Consider the following 17,323-nt stretch of genomic DNA (forward strand, 5'->3'; position numbering starts at 1 on the left):
CCCACACCCGCAAAGCGTATAAAAAATGGAGATTGAAAATTTATTTGTTAAACAATCAATCGTCACTTTTTTTAGACAAAAACGCTCCTCATACGCTTGCTTTAACATTTAATATATAACTCATTACTTTGGTTTGTCGAAGCTCCGTCGCCAAGGAAAATAAAAAAAGAAAAGCCACTGTTTAAGTACCTTACACTTGAAGCAAAACGATGATTTTAAACTATATATATCATCTTGCTGTAACGACTTTTCTGTTCTTTAGAACAGACGAATAACTTAAATATTTTAACAGTTAACGCCCTTTTTTCCGAAATCACCAATTTGGCGATATTTTTCCAGCCAGAAGAAAATTATCATCAAAATCACTGCTTTATTCTCAGTTTTTGAAAAGTTTTATGAGCCCAAATATTGCTGCATTAAAGTAAGTTTTCAAATATTAAAAAAATTAAACCACAAACGCTTTTTATTTGAACAAAACAGTGGCTTTTCTCCGCGTTGACATTTTGCGCTATTTTCAGGTAAAGCATAAAAAGCGCTGGCTTTACATACGTTAAATTTCTCCTAACGGTCATGAGTAACTGTTGCAAACTCACAGTAGTTAAGAAAATAGCATATTATTCGCAAAAAAAGCATCATTTCATGTGACGACGAAGCCTTCGAAAAAAACAGCATTAAACTTCTCGTATTATTTATTACGCGGGAAATCTGTAATCATCCCTGGAATGTTCAGGTAATTTTGCGATGGTTCGAAATTTCAGGGGGATTGAATTTGATTTTCAAAGCTTTCATTCGAGTTCAAGCTCATTTCACGTCATTTTTTTTTAATTTTTAGTTTATGCCTATAATATTTAAAAGTAGTCTTATAAATATAATTTCTTCATTATAGTTACAACTTTTTTCCCCTTTTTTTGCAAAGAACAATATTTATCTTTGGAAAAATTCAAGAACGAGTTGTATTCCTACGCCTGCGAAACGGAAAAGTACCATTACTTTTATAGTTTGAAATTCTCAATTTTTTAAAAAAATGGCCACATATTTCAAAAAGCTTCCACTGTTAAAAATGATACAACTGGCCGCTCTCCTTAAGCAAAGATTTTTGATTTTGCATTTTAAAAAAACTATCTTTTGTTTAACGGAATGTGGATGTTTTGATTACAATGCAACATAGGTTGAGCGAGTTATTCGTAAGATATTTTTATGTCACATTCTCATGCAGTTTTCTGACTATTAAAACATTACAACTAGCTACTCTCCAAAAGCAAGTTTTTTTGATTTTGAACTTTTAAAAAACTTACCCATAATTAAAAGACTGCCCACAATTATTTGTCAGCCACATTTTCATGCAATTTAGCGTCTGGATAAACTAATAAGATGTACCGTAACGACCGCTACTAGAATATACTTGCTATGTCTTCGCCAAACATTGGAGATTTTCGGCGAATCAGTATAAATTATAGGACAAAACTAGGAAATTTTGACCAGTACCAGTGATATAGTGGACAGTAGTAGTGTTTGTGTAGTCCTGTTTGTGAAGAAAAGTTTGAGGGTTAGTGAGTGGGAGCTTGCAAGGAACCTTGCACCATTGATCTCCAGATGAAATTTTTATTATTTGTTGGCTTCTAACAATTAATTCACAATTATTAAGTCTGTTTATGCTCTGATGAGTTAAATGAAGACATGAAGTAAGAATAGCAGGGTAAGCAACATCTTTTATTACACAATAAATAGCAGTAACAGTTCTGAAATTCGATTATAAAGCATCCATTTTTCCAAAGATAGTTTTTACATATTTCAACAAATTAAAACCATACACGTAGACATCTTCAGAGCATGCAAGGCGAAATACTTATTTAAATAAGAAGGAATTTTCTTTTAACCTGAAAATATAATAATAGAAAATATATTTATTTAATTTGTAAGAACTAGATAAAAATAATATACAGACATAATATTCCTACAAATGTTATATTAGTTCTTTATTTCCGATTTTATTTTTTTTCCGCATCTTTAAATGAAGCAGATATGTTTATGTTCATATGAGCCGTTTTGCAAAATGGTTCAGTGTAGAAAACTATGAACACAAGGCCATGTTTAATAACAATTGAATTTAATAATGTAAAACAATGAAAACAAACAATAATGTTGGTGTCATATTTGTTAGACTTCCCCATAAGAATTTCCCATAAGAATTAGTTGTTCGTATCTAAATTTGATTATTACTTTTTACATTAAAAATCCTTTTCAGAGTAAAGTCAATTTGTAAAAAATATGAACTTAACTTCCCGCTTATTTTTATTTCTTTTAAAATATTATTTCTTAAACTGAAATAAGTCCAGTTTGAGTTAAAAACAGCTTTGATTTTTTTTACTTTTCCAATAACCATTATTGCAAACTAAGGCAAACAACGTTAAAGAGCATGAAAATATTTATAAAATACAGACAGCTGTTTCGGATGCTCAAAGGGCAACCTTCATCAGTCCAAGAGGTCCTCTTGCACTGATGAAGGTTGCCCTTTGAGCATCCGAAACAGCTGTCTGTATTTTATAAATATTTTCATGCTCTTTAACGTTGTTTGCCTTAGTTTGTATTTTAGCACAAAGTTCGCCCACTGGTGTATTTAACCATTATTGCATCTTAGAGTTTAATCATATTAAATTATCATCACTCAAGTTGACTTATTTTTGCAATATTTTTAAATTTCTTATGAAAATATGCCCTTTCAAAAATAATGTCTTATATTATACAATTAATAATCCATAGAGCGAGTGAAACCGAATCTTCGAAGCACCTGATCAGATTTTACCAACCTCCCACGCTTTGGAGTTCAAACGATAGCGTAAGATCTACATACAGCGATCACGAAGGTCAATAGAGACTTGACAATTACATTTCAAGCGAGATTTACAATAAAATTAAAATTGTGGGTGTAAACCAATTACTTTCAGGTTTAGTCCAAGACCTCGGCTTAGGCCATTTCGGTCACCACGAAACTTGACATTGCTCCCTCCCAGAAGATCACCGAAGTCAAGCATAACTGGCAGTCGTCAGTGAGTGGGTGGAAGATAACCTTGATCAGCCTGCGAAGGGACCGAGGGTGTGCATTATCGGACGTCTCTAAACTGCTCTACCGTTAAGCGCTCGACTTCGCACGTAGGTAGTCGGGTGTTAAAATAAATATATACGTGTGCATCAATAAATAAATAAACAGATTACAGGCATTTCGTTGTAGCATGAAGGTGGAGGATACATTAACTTTTTCTAGTAAGAAGCGGGTGCATATTCCAGTAAGTAGCGGGCACATTCAGTTTTTCTAGTAAGTAGCGGATGCATATTCTAGTGAATAACTGGTGCATATTCTAGTAAACAGCGAGTACATTCATTTTTTCTAGTAAGTAGTGGGTACATTCACTTTTCTAAATATCGGTGTATACTCTAGTAAGTAGCGGGTACATTCAGTTTTTTTAGTAAGTAGCGGATACATTCAACTTTTCTAGTAAGTAGCGGATGCATATTCTAGTGAATAGCTGGTGCATATTCTAGTAAACAGCGAGTACATTCATTTTTTCTAGTAAGTAGCGGGTACATTCAGTTTTCTAAATATCGGTGTATATTCTAGTAAGTAGCGGGTACATTCAGTTTTCTAAATATCGGTGTATATTCAAGTAAGTTACGGGTACATTCAGTTTTTCTAGTGAGTAGCGGATGCATATTCTAGTGAATAGCTGGTGCATATTCTAGTAAACAGCGAGTACATTCATTTTTTCTAGTAAGTAGCGGGTACATTCAGTTTTCTAAATATCGGTGTATATTCTAGTAAGTAGCGGGTACATTCAGTTTTCTAAATATCGGTGTATATTCTAGTAAGNTGGTTGTTGAACCACCCTCTGTTGGTAAGGCAGAAATTCGCAACAAGCTGTGAAATGGAATAAGTAAAAAAACTGTGGAATAAGTCCACTTTCGGAAAAAAAATGTGTAAATACCAATTTAGCAAGAGCAATTTATATTTATAACCATACATTGAAAAGAGTACTACTTGTAGGTAAAATAAACAAATTTGTTTCGTCCAAAATTGCAAAAACACTTTTTATTTAAGGGGATTAATCTAATAACCAAAGCTATAACTACTTTCGGTTTGCTTTTTCAAATTACAGCTCGTTAGGCAACACTGTCGGAGAATAAGCGTCAATGTGGGCATGCGCATTGAAAGTTTGCCACTTATCGGGCCCAAGCATATTCCGAAATCATTTAACTTATTAGGTTCAGCCTTTTTTCGCAAAAGCCGGACTAGCCTAGCCAGTTGGACGTTGGACCCATGTCCGAGAGGTCATGGGTCACTTTTTTTTAAAAGGGGATTGAGTCTAATAGCCAAAGTTATAACTACTTTCGGTTTGCTTTTTCAAATTACTGCTCGTTAGGCAACACTGTCGGAGAATAAGCGTCAATGTGGGCATGCGCATTGAAAGTTTGCCACTTATCGGGCCCAAGCATATTCCGAAATCATTTAACTAATTAGGTTCAGCCTTTTTCCGCAAAAGCCGGAATAGCCTAGCCAGTTGGACCCATGTCCGAGAGATCATGACTTCGATTCCCGCAAGCCGAAAAAATTGCCCGCGTACAAAACAGTGGCTGATGTACGCTAAATCTGTCGGGGTCACAAATCCTCCAAGTACCCATAACAAATCAATACATTAAGGGTACTGGATCCGAGATTGATCATGCTCTGTTTCAGATTAAAATTACGATCAGCAGATGGATGGATGGTGTGTGAATGTGTCCTGCCTGTAAAACGGGATGTGAAGTGTGTATACTGTCTGTAAAACATCGTCATGAATGTTTTCCAGAGGGTCGCCAAAAGCCCATTGTGCAGCTCTAGTGCGACGTAAATAAAAGTACAGTACAGTACCATTCTTTAGCAAATCCTTCAGTAGGTTCGTGTTTCTTATATCCATCAACTGTGTACGTACATGTAAGTCAACTAATATAATTTTCATCAAAGAAAATTATCAAAAAATAATAAATTAAAATATCCGAACAAGATCACGATGTTACCTCAGTATAAAACGTCAAGTCCAATAAAAATTGAGGAGTACAGAGATATGATGAGTTTACTGTCTTACTTACTGCCTATTTGCCATGGACTGAGATTGTAAATAAAATTAATCTTTACGTGTCAAAATTTGATTAGCATTTTTTACGTTAAAAATCCGTTTTATTAAAGCTAATTTGCAAAAAATATGGTCCTAATTTTCCTCTTGTTTTTATTTCTTATAAAATATTATAGCTTAAACAGGGTCAAATTGATTTGGAGTTAAAAATCGCTTTTTTTAAAACTTTTCCAATAACCATTATTGCATTTTAAAATTTAATCATAATAAATTATCATCCCTCAAGTTGACTAATTTTTGATAATATTTTTAAATTCCTTCAAACGCTAACCATAAAGCTAACCGTTATAAAAATATGCACTTTCAAAAATAATGGCTTATATTACACTAGTAATAATCCATGGAGTGAGAGAAACAGAATCTTCGAAGCACCTGGTCAAATTACCAACTTCTCACGCTTAGGTGTATAAAAGAGAGCATATGGTCTTCATACTTTGACCATGAAAGTCAATGGAGACTTGACAATTACATTCCCACCATGTTTTACTGGAAAAATAAAATTGTGGGCACGAACTAGTTACTTTCAGGTTTAGTCCAAAACCTTCGGTCACCTCAAAACTTGACATTGTTCCCTTCCCAGTAGATCACCAAAGTCAAGCATGAGTGGCAGTCGTCAGAACGCGGGTGGATGGCAGTTTTGATCAGCCTGAGAAGGGGCCGAGGGTGTGCAGTATTATTTGGCGCTATCTATATATGTGTGAAAAAAATTAATTTGGCCTCCGAAAATGATAGCTATGGGGTTTTCTTGACCAAGCAGTCTCGTCTTAAAGTCAAACGCTCTGTAGTTTGGTGGTAATGGGTCAAATCCTGTTATAACCCTGGATTCATCCTTGAGATGTTTTTCACTGACTTGTGCTATTTGTTTTTTCTACTTGACAAGAGCTCATAAGTCATCATAACTAATGAGCACACAAGCCTACACATGGGTTAAAAGTAAATAAACTGAATGTCTTCCTGACCGAGCGGTATCGTCAAGCGCTGTGCGAAGCGGGGAGGTAGCGGAATCGAATCCCGCTGTAACCTTGGGTGTATCATTGTGCTGTCCTTCTCTATCTGTAGTCCTACTTGACAAAGGTTTATAAGCTTTAACTGAGCAAACAAGCCTGTATATGTATGTTGCATCAATAAACAAATAAACAGATGGCACGCATTTCTCTGTAGCGTGAAGGTAGCGGGTGCATATTTTAGTAAGTCACGGGTACATTCAGTTTTTCTAACAAGTAAAATGTGCACACCCTAGTAAGTAGCGGATACATTCAGTTTTTCTAGCCAATAGAGGGTGCATATTCTATTAGGTAGCGGAAACAATCAATTTTCCTAGTAAGTAGAGGGTAGATTTAGTTTTTCTAGTAAGTAATTTCTTAAAAATTTTTTACCGCAATATTTTTTTTTAAATTTTTTATCGTTATATAATATGTCGTGTTTTAAAATGCAATAACTGATCACTGCTTTATTATATTTAGCTTCAATTGGAATTTTTAACTTACATCATACTTTACCGTTTACTGTACCGTAACGTTTTCCGTATTTACATCATTAGTGGTTAAAAAAAACAAATTATGTAATTCTTTTTAAAAAATGGAAAACAATTACAAAAAATCACTATATATTTAAAAACCAACATAGTTTCTCCTATTTTACCCTGAATTTATTATCGTTTAAGTCTCCTCTGATCAAAATAGAAATTATTTTTATTCCTTTCAAATAGAAATTGAAAGGGTGGAAGTTAAAATTTAATTAGTTTTAAAATTGTGTACTAAAATTTGAAAATTTTTAATAAAAAGCAGATATTACACAAACGTGATTTCTTTAACTCGTATCAGGTGTGTTAGATTTTATACTTACTGGTTCATTATTTTTATTAAAACAAAGAATTAACGTAGTTTTACAACTTAGTTTGAGATTTCACTTCTTTAAACATTACCGTATGCTATTGTATTTAGTTAATTAATATTGTGTTTATTAAACTAAGATTTATTTCGCTATTAATTTTAAATTAAAGATCAATATAAGCTTAAATTGCGATATGTTATGCATTAAATGAAAATTTGAGAAACTGCCATTGGAGAGAAAAATAACACAGATAAATACATAATTTAAACTTATTTTGACCATATCTGATGTGCTGATTTCCAATGTGCGAATATTTTTGTTCTTTATCTGCTCTACTTATACAGATTAAGAGTAGCTAAGTTGCGAAATTTTCTATTTTCACATTTTCAACGAAAAAAAAAAATTCTACTTATTGGCAGCTGTTTATACAATTATTTCGATTACATTTCGTGTGCTGGTTTCAAATATAAAAATAGAATTTCTTTATCAACTTTTCCCTGAAAGATTTTTTGTACTAAATTTGCACAATATTTACAGACGAAATCTATAAATATTTTTTTCCGGGGTCAGGCACAAAAATAATGTTTCATAGAAATATAGTTGTCAGCAACTCGTAAATTACCTACCTTTTTTCTTGGAAAATAATGCAGACGGACCCTTCAAATACTACGTAAGCATTTTTTTACTTAATTCTCTCCTCTCCTATTACAAAAATAAGCAAATTATAAGACTGCACCCATGTCTTAATAAGAAAGTGGTATTACCCACCCTTGATTTTTACTTTAACCAGTACTTATACTGTAGTAATTAAATTTTGTGATTAAATTCAAATAAAAAATTATGAAACAAAGTGTTCGTTTTTGTTGTTTTAATAAAGTTTTGAGAAAGTATTCTTTAGCGATATTTTGTGGATTCTATCTGTGGTCAAAACTGTTTATCTCTGAAACTCTTTCAAGAAATTATTGTTCGTTTCTTTCCCTAATTTAACTTTTATTTACAATGTAAGTTTTTTTTCAGATTTTTTGCTATTTTTTACGTATAAAAAAAGGAAAATAAGAACTTTTGGCATTTAACGTGAGCATTATAGTACGGCTTTCAAGAGAACTCCTCAAGACACCCGCCTCGCGTCGTGGTGGGTACTATGGTTACGAGGAAAGGTCACTTCGAATAGGGGTATGGGGTGAATAGTTTTGTCTTATTAATCTTAGCGAAGATCGTTATAAGTAAACCAATCGACAACTTCATTCCTCCATTTCACCCCCATTAGAAAAGGGGGTGAAATGGACATCATTTCCCTCTTCTCCTCTCAGCAAATGTAAACAAGTCTCAGATCTTTTTTCCCCTTACGTGCTTACGTACTTTTTGAGCCACCTCTAATAAAGAAAACCACGCTAAAAATAGTCAAAGTCAGAAACAGCTGTTTGAGGATTTTTTTTTCATGCATGAAACAAAAAATTTTTTGTTCATGTAATTATTTATAAACAGTCAAAACTGGACTATTTTTCTTAAAAAAAAGAAAAAAAAAAAAAGAAAAAAACATTTGAGCTTTTGTTCTCAAATGACTTACGCATGCTATGAAGGTGGACAAGGTGGCAAATCGCAAAAATGTCTTTCAATTTTTGGTTTACATTGGGAATCACCGTCACTTGGGTAATTCAGTATCGTTTTCGCCCTATATTGTACTTCTCGCCCACAAGTTTGTGAGCACGGTGTCCAATCTGACCAGGCACTGTATCGACAGTCAAGGACTGGCCTGTATAACGCTTCCATGAATCCTGCGTGCTTTGCAGGATATGCTGGAAAGACAAAAATCATTTTTATATACTGCAAATAAACACTGTAAAATTAATTTTTAAACACAGTAAAAATCATTGTAGAAGTCATTTTCACACACTGCAAAAGTAATTTTTATCCACTGTAATAAGCACTGTAAAAGTAGTTTTTACGCACCGTAAAAATCATTTTTATACACAGTAAAAAACACTGGAAGAGTCATTTTTATACACTGAGAAGAACACTGCAAAAGTAATTTTTATAAACTGACAAGAATCTCTTAAAACTTACGGTTATAAACTGGCAGCTGGGTTTGTTGTACAAAACTGTAAAACTTACGAAGTAAATTTGTAGCCACAATGATTTTTTTACCATACAAGAACATTTTTTCGATCCCCCAGTGACACAGTGATCGTAAAATATGTCCCTGTAGATCACTGAAGTCTAGAGTCACTGGTTGCGATCAATGAATGGGTAGGTAGCCTCCTGCAAAGAGACAGAGGGTGCGTAGCATCGGTCCTAGTAACTGCTGTACCATAAAGCACTCGACTTCGCTCGCAGGTTGTCGGGTTACCAAACCAAAGCGGAAAAGCTATCCCCTCTGTGGAAGAACTGAGATGACATGTTTTCGGCTCATCCTTAGGAATGCTTCCTAGACTCTCGTAATATCCCATTGTGCAGTTCTAGTACGAAGTAAATAAAGTTTGACACTACTGATCTGTAAAAATTACGACGAAAATGTCTTGTAACAACAGATTTCTACGAAATGGAAGCAAGTTTTCACAGTGGAATTTACTAAGTAAATCTGTACTAGCACTAATCGATGGATATTTAATGATAGCAATATGTCGGCGCGAGTAAAGAACATAATACTTATCGAGCAGTCATTTCTGGGTTTCGAAACTGAGTCAGCTTATTGGGAGGTTAGGGAGCTTGACCTCTGGTGTCTTATTATGAAAGAAAGTATGAAACTATCTTTACCCTAAAAGTCTTACATATTGAAATCACATATAAGTGTAAAAATGCTTAAAACTAGAGTGGCCCACTCTTATAAAAATAGATACTAGTACGGAAAATAATCGTAAAATTATTTCAGGAAATGTAAAGTTATCGTATGGTAAGAAAAACTCCTTGTATAGGTATATACATATAAGGAAATTTTTAATGGGGAACTAAACATGTTCTTACCTTCTTCGTTAGCCATTTCCTCATCTGTAACATAAAAAAATAATAATAAATATAAGGATACCCGCTACAAAAAAAATTTCTTTTGCTCATTTTAATTTCTGTTACTTTTATAAAAAAAATTCAATTAAAAACATTTTTTAAAAGGAAATAAATACAGTAAAGTTCTGGAAAAAGAACAAGGAAATTTTATTGAAGTATTCAATAGTTTATTATTTTTAAGATTATTGTATCAAAATATTGAATTGATTATGGTCAAAATATAAAATCTTACAGCATGGTATGTCGAGTGTGACACAATACGCACTGTGACATGTATGAACAAGCAAACTTGTGAGCTCAGTTGATTAATAGTATAAACTGACTTAATAATATTTGGTCACTCTTATGAAAACATTTTAGTAAAATACTATTATCTTAACTATTTTATTGAAATAATGTTTCAAAATTATGAAAGAGAAAAATGTTGTTTTCAATATAAATAGTCGAAATCACGACTTATTTACCTATAATTTTTTATAAATGTTGCAATAGGTTATTGACAGTTACGGAACATTTAGAACTATATGTATATCCACCAGCCAAAGAAAATTCTCAAAATGAAGATAATTCCAAATTTGAGCTGCTATTCTAAAAACATATGAGGCTGTTTTCAATATGTAGTCTAATTTATTATCATGCATTTGTAATTATATTGCGTAATTATTAATGTATTTCTTATTAATAACTGAAATTAACAATATATTTCTCATTTAACGACTCTGAAATTAATAGCATACCTGTTAATGTTAGTTTTCAACTTATTTAAAGCTCAATTAATATTAGAGTAAAAAAAATGTTTTTAGAATAAAAAAAATATTTATTTTAATAATCTATTTATGCATTATATACCATGTAAGCAATAACAGCGAAATTGCCTTTTTTTCAACTTAAAAAAGGTAAGTTTTATGAATTTATCAGTATTTATTCTGTGAGGTTCTTTTTCTTTTACTTTAGATAAATTTCTTCTTCTTCGTACTCACAACAGCCTTTTGTAGGCCTTGGTTCTCTCAACTAAGTGCTATTGATAATTTAAGTAACTTTTTAAATAACTAATTGCAAGTTAATAAGATGCTTACTGCAAGGTGGATTATCTTTGCATTTCCTCTTCTGAACCATTTTTGTTGGACATAATTCTCCGCCATTATCTGGATTTCTGATGATGAATCGTTTCCTTTCTTTACGACCAGTACCACAAGTAGCAGTACACGAACCCCATTCTGACCACTCACTAATAACACAGTCCACTGCTGCACCAGGTATAGGTCCGGCGTAAGATATTGCCGTTGACTCAACTGAGGGTAGTGGAGAGGGTGATGGTAAGGGTATTGGTAGAATATCTTCTTGGCGCACTTTAAGAACAAAAAATTAGAGAAATAATTCATTTGTCAAGCATTCATTTTCAAAATCTACAGTTAAAGTCGAAAAGTTATAGAGCTACGGTTTTAAGAAATAAATAAGTTAAAACGGATTATGAGAGAAATATATGGCCAGTTGCTAGTTAGGAAAAGGGACATTTATTACCATTAAGTTTCAAAATTAGTTAGAAATCTCGACAACAGATGACGCCTCTAGTGAAAGTAAATTCTGGAGTAGCGGAGCCATCTGTTGGTGAACTTTGTTACTAATTTTGAAGATTGATAAGCATAAACGTATAAATTTCTTACTAAGGCGCTGATAATCTTACAAGTTTGTCTTCCTCTGATTTACTTTCATTGATATTTCAAATCGTCGGTAATATTAGGTCATGCAGTAATAAAAAAGTAAGTAAATACTCAACTGAGGGCAATGGTAATGATAATGATAAAGTTAATTGTGGAACATTTTCCTGATGTACTTCATGTGAAAAAGAATTAGAAAAATAGTGTGTTTTTCAAATGCTTATTTTCTAACCTTACAGCTAAAGCTGCGTACTAAGATTCAATATACCAGTTGTCCCAAAAATAATGACTTTTCAATTCAATCAATTAAATAAAAATGTAATGAGAAAGGAATGTATGATTCGTTGCACGCTTCTTAGCAAAATAGATTTTTACAATCATTAAGTTTAAAAATTAGTCACAAAGTTCTTCAGCAGGTAGTGTTGTTGAAGCAAAAACTATGAAATAATCGTTTGTACTGCATGTGAGACCGTAAAAAAGCACGACCGAACGATTATTCGATTTTTGTGATATATGCTGAAAAAACATCATGCAAAATCTAACAACAATCAAATAACATCATGCATTACCTAAAAAAAAGTTTTTGAGATATCTGAAAACTTCCCAACTTGACTCTGTTGTCTCTTTTTCCTTTTTTTATGTATTTTTAGGGATATCAAGATATCAAGAGGGAGAATTAAATTTCTTCGAGACTGACTAAGGAGGCATTGTTTCCGATATTCGCGATCACAATGCTTGAATACACCATCTGATCATTCATGGAACCAAACTTTCGCAGTTCCGGGAATCCCCGTTCCATTACCGTTAGCTCATGGTAGGGTCCCTGGGCTGAAAAACTTGACCGTCCTCCTTTCTTTCCTTTCCTCTTTTCAGTTGTATGGGAATGTACTACGATATTTTCAAATTTCATAATAATTTTTCGTATTTAATTGTCAAAAATATTTTCCAAAATTTCCATAATGCTTTCTTTTAGATCGATGTTTAATGTAGTTTTCAGTTCCATATAGTTTCCTAACTTAAAATGTCAAATATATTTGAAAATCAAGTCAGAAAGTAATGCACTTCTTCTATGACTATCCACATGGTAATGGGAAAAACATACGAAGTGTTTCTTAGATAGAGAGTTCTGCTCTGAGCCACCTGCAGCCCATTTCGATCGCCAATATTTTTTTCACACTGAATTGAATGATATCGTTTTCAAACCAATGGGTTTTATGTACAAAAAGTAAAATTTTATATTTATAATTTTTTTTTTTTCATCTGCTGTTGCTTTCTAAACACATAAAGCATTGTTTCCCCTGTATGTTTTTATGTTAAACCGAGTTAGATTGTACACCAGTCAATAGAACCCCAGCAACAATTTTACCTTGGCCCATGTTGGGCTCAAAATTGGTTCAATATGGGTCGTATATGAACATGCTCCGAGGAACCCATATTGAGAAGTCTATAGATTTTTAAATATTGGTCCTATGCCGTGCCATTATCGACCAATATAGTGCCAATAAAAGACTTATATTAGCTGAATAATGATTATAAAATATCGGGTGAATCTGACAATTCTGTATAGGGCCGATATTAGTTGTAAAGTAGCAGTAAAATATCGGGTGAATCTGACAATTCTATATAGGGCCGATATTAGTTGTAAAGTAGCAGTAAAATATCGGGTGAATCGGACGATTCTATATGGGTCCCATATCGGAAATACATAGGCCCTTTGAACCCTTATTAAGCCAAGATTTGTAATTACTGGTTGAATGAGGGTCCAAAATTATTTTGCTGCTATGCAATGTATAGTTCAAATGTTACTAGGGTTTTTATGTATAAAATGCACTATTTTTGTCTTGACTAAGGTACATTTTTTACTTTTCTATCTAGGGGTTATCTGAACTAGTAAGGTACGTTATCCAAAGAAATTTTTTATACTGACTTGAATTAAATAAGATTCGAGTTATAATTATGAAGTTATAAGGATTAATCTTAAAATAAACACAATTCAAAAATAGCACTTTTAATACAAGAAAAATTCCTTTCAACCTGCCTGTTTGGTTCGTATTTAAACATTTTAAATTAAAAATCGCAGTCTAAAGGACAAAAAATAATAGGCAATTCTGCAATCATCTGCTGACGAACTTTGCAACATAGTTACTTACTGATAATAAAATCTTGTTTCTTTCGCAAAGAGTTACAAGGAGTACATTTCTATCTTCTTCATTTATTTGAAAAATTATTTTTCAAATTATCTGTCCTTTTTCTGGGATAATTAATTCAATAGAGTTTAGTAATTAATATTCAATGTACCTGTGTCAAGCCTTTCACAGATTCTACTGCATTCATTGTACCTCTCGAAGTTGTTTTTATTGCCTCTGCACCCACCGTAAATAAACTGTTGGCAACCCTTACGATTCACATCGTAGTACCACCGAGGAAAGTATCCTCTGCATGGACCTATTTCTTTCGGCATCATACAGTTTTCTAAAAAGACAATTAAACAAAATTAGTAATTCCTATAGCCATCTGTAAAGCAAATGAATATGAAGGCTGCTTTATTTATAATCAAAGTAGCAGATTAAATGCAATGGTTTATTCAAATAATCGCTAATATTAAGGGTGCTTATTCGGAAAATGGCGCAAAATGTCCAAATGGAAAAAAGCCACAGTTTTGTGGAAATGAAAAACGTTTGTGGTCTAAATTTTTAATATTTAAAAACCTACTCCGAAGCTGCATTATTTGGGCTCATAAAAATGCGAAAAAAACTGAGAATGAAGCAGTGAGTTTGATAATTTTCATTCACGTGGAAAAATGTCGCTGAATCGGAAATTTTTAAAAAAAGTTATATAACTTTTAAAATAAAGTTATTTGTCCGTACTAAGACCCAGAAAATTCTTTACGACTATATAATACAATCATCATTCTGCTTCAAATATAAGGCATTTCAATTGTGGCTTTTTTCTTGGCAGCAGAGCATCGAAAAACCATATGTCAAGAAAAACACTATACCACGAGAGAATATTTTCACGGCAAATTCTGCTTCACCTCCAATGGTAGTTTCAAATTCAAGAAAAGGGAAAAGAGAGTTTACGTGAAACCAGAATAAACCATGAAGTTTCTGAAAATTCTTTTTCAAAATATCAATGGGGAAACAAATTACGGCAGGATTACTTCTCCCCTGTGTTATCTTGAAAAAATCTGCCATAAATTGTTTCTATTTGGATATTTAGAAGAAAAAAAAATTCTGCATTTGAAACTTTACGCCTTACTCTGGGTTAACATGAACTCACTTTTTCTATGGTTTAAATTTTTAGTTACCAATGTATAAGGAATAGATATTATCTCGCGTACAAATAGCGTCTTTTTAAGTTGGATCCTGACATAAAATAAATTTTTTCGCACATATATTGAGATTCTAATCCCGTTCAGTATTATTATTTTAAAAAATTATTCTTACGTATCTTTATTTTGCAAATAATTGCTCTGATGGGCTGCTTCAAATCTGATGAGTCAAGTTTCACAGACATTAAAGGTACTTTTCGGTTAGGTGGGCGCAAGGGAATTCACATATTTTTATTTATTACCACGTTTATATTAACTTATTGCCTTCGTATATGTCCGTTCGGGTGGAATTTTGTAATCGATTTTAAACTAATTTCCCGGTTAGCTACAGACTTCAAATTTGGCACATAGTTCAGAACTGGATAACAATGCATGAAAATGAAGAGAAAGAAGACATACAAAGTGAAATAAAATTAAAATTAAATATTAGTATTTTCGCGATTGTCTTTTGTTGTCGATTCGATTATTTCAAATTAGTGTCGCGTTGCAGTTGAAAAGTTTTGTGTATAGTGAGTGAAAAATTTGAGATTTTGGAAGTGAGTACAAAAAAAAATCAAAATCAAAAATTTTATTTCTAAAAATCACGCTTTTATAGTGGAGAATAATAATCAAAAAATTAAAATTTGAAAAACGAAAAACATGGGGTGCATGAAATACATAAAAGCACATATACACATACATATACACATTTTATTACTCATGCACATGCACAGCCACACACACATGCAAATACACAAACATATTCTACATCCACATTCAATTCAGATGCAATTACAATTACAGATACACATACACACACTAATATAACATTACTGTTATGTATTTCATGCGCCCCACGTTTTTCGTTTTTCAAATCTTTATTTTTCAATTATTATTCTCCACTACAAAAACGTGGTTTTTAAAAGTACTATTTTTTATGTAGATTTTTTTATTTTTATATTTGAAATTTTTATACCTCTAAAAAGTAAAAAAAAAAAGAAGTTGGCCTGAACTACCCTCTTGGTCTGGGTCAGGGTCTTGGCGACTTTTCGCTTGCATCAGGCTAACCGTCAAATACCATAAAAAAAATAAACTTTGTCGAACAGAAAGATAATAATTTTTTAAAAAATATGCTTAATACTAACGCTTAGCTTCAATTAAGGAAATAGCACAGTCTTCTTTTTCCGCTTTACACTGAGTTTTTTGGTTCAATTCTTCCCTACACAGATTAAGGGCTTCCACATCAAGGTAGAGACGAGTTCTGACTGTCACACCCCTACCACAGGTCACTGAACAAGGTGACCACTCTGACCACTGAGTAACAGTGCATATTGGATCGTCCTCCTGTAATAAAATTTTTCGTTACAAACATATTTCATTATATTATTAGCGTGTAAATAAAATAATAGATTCTAAAAAAACCATAGTGAAGATTTTATAATCTATGTTATAAGATGGCGTGTTCGGTTGATGTGCAGGTTAGTTATATTATGTGCACGTAAACAGCTTAAGAACTTAAGCGGTTCAGAAACTACCCTTTTCAAAAATTGTATACTAGTTAAACAAGCAATCACAGATGTTCGAATGTAACATGTTATTTCTCAGACGAATAGCAAAATTCAGCAAGTGTATATTAGGCCTTGATGGAAGATATAGCTGCTTAGAAATGCTGTATGTATCGAGATTTTCGCTGAAAAACAAATAGTAACCTAGTCCCAACCAAAATAAAAATCCCAATTTGACTATTCAATCTCCAAGTTTAAGCAGAATCTCGCCAATGGTTCATACGCTATTAAACTTTTTTTTCTCACTTGGGTACTTACACTTCAAGCAGAAGCTCTCGGATACCCACACACGTTTCATTTCAAAGTGAAAGAGTGTAATCAACGGGTTGACATTTACAAGTACAACACGGCAATCGGGTATTTGCACTTCAAGAAGAAGATCACAAAAACCCACACATGTGACCTATGACGTCAACGTCAGCTGATCGCTTCTAAGTAAAATGGCATGCTAAAATTGAGCTAAGCTTCTCCGCATAATTTAGAATGTTAATTAACGTGAAAAAAAATTTAATACAGCACCGTATCGTACCTCGAATTTGTTGCAATATTATTCTTTCCAGTCTACGTCTTTTACTTAACTTAGATTTATCATTTGTTTATTTATTTCATTGTAACCATGATATATTTCCGTTATGTGTACCTGGCAACTTCGATGCATAATTAGTTTAGTTCGTGGCTGTCTTCGTGTTAAATAGGAAATATATGGTGGAAGAATTGAAATCGTTGTGAAGGAACGCAGAATGAGTAACTTAAGAGAATCGATACTTGACGGGTAAGTCTTACTCGAAATAG

General features: G+C 32.8%; 1 protein-coding gene across 2 annotated transcripts in view; it reads right to left on the reverse strand.

The window, feature by feature from the left end:
• Positions 1-1,689: 1,689 nt before the first annotated feature.
• Positions 1,690-17,323, reverse strand: part of LOC107437897 (spondin-1) — a 45,722-nt gene continuing 30,088 nt past the window's right edge. For both annotated transcript variants that reach the window (XM_043045876.2, XM_043045877.2), the window contains exons 11-16: positions 16,112-16,310; positions 13,955-14,128; positions 11,075-11,347; positions 9,960-9,983; positions 8,566-8,794; positions 1,690-1,877 (exon numbers count right to left, since the gene is read on the reverse strand). In XM_043045876.2, coding sequence (XP_042901810.1) covers positions 8,571-8,794; positions 9,960-9,983; positions 11,075-11,347; positions 13,955-14,128; positions 16,112-16,310 — 894 coding nt within the window. In that variant the 3' untranslated portion in view covers positions 1,690-1,877; positions 8,566-8,570. The remainder of the gene's footprint in view (positions 1,878-8,565; positions 8,795-9,959; positions 9,984-11,074; positions 11,348-13,954; positions 14,129-16,111; positions 16,311-17,323) is intronic.

This window comes from Parasteatoda tepidariorum, chromosome 10 (assembly GCF_043381705.1).
Source record: "Parasteatoda tepidariorum isolate YZ-2023 chromosome 10, CAS_Ptep_4.0, whole genome shotgun sequence".
NCBI lineage: Eukaryota > Metazoa > Arthropoda > Arachnida > Araneae > Theridiidae > Parasteatoda > Parasteatoda tepidariorum.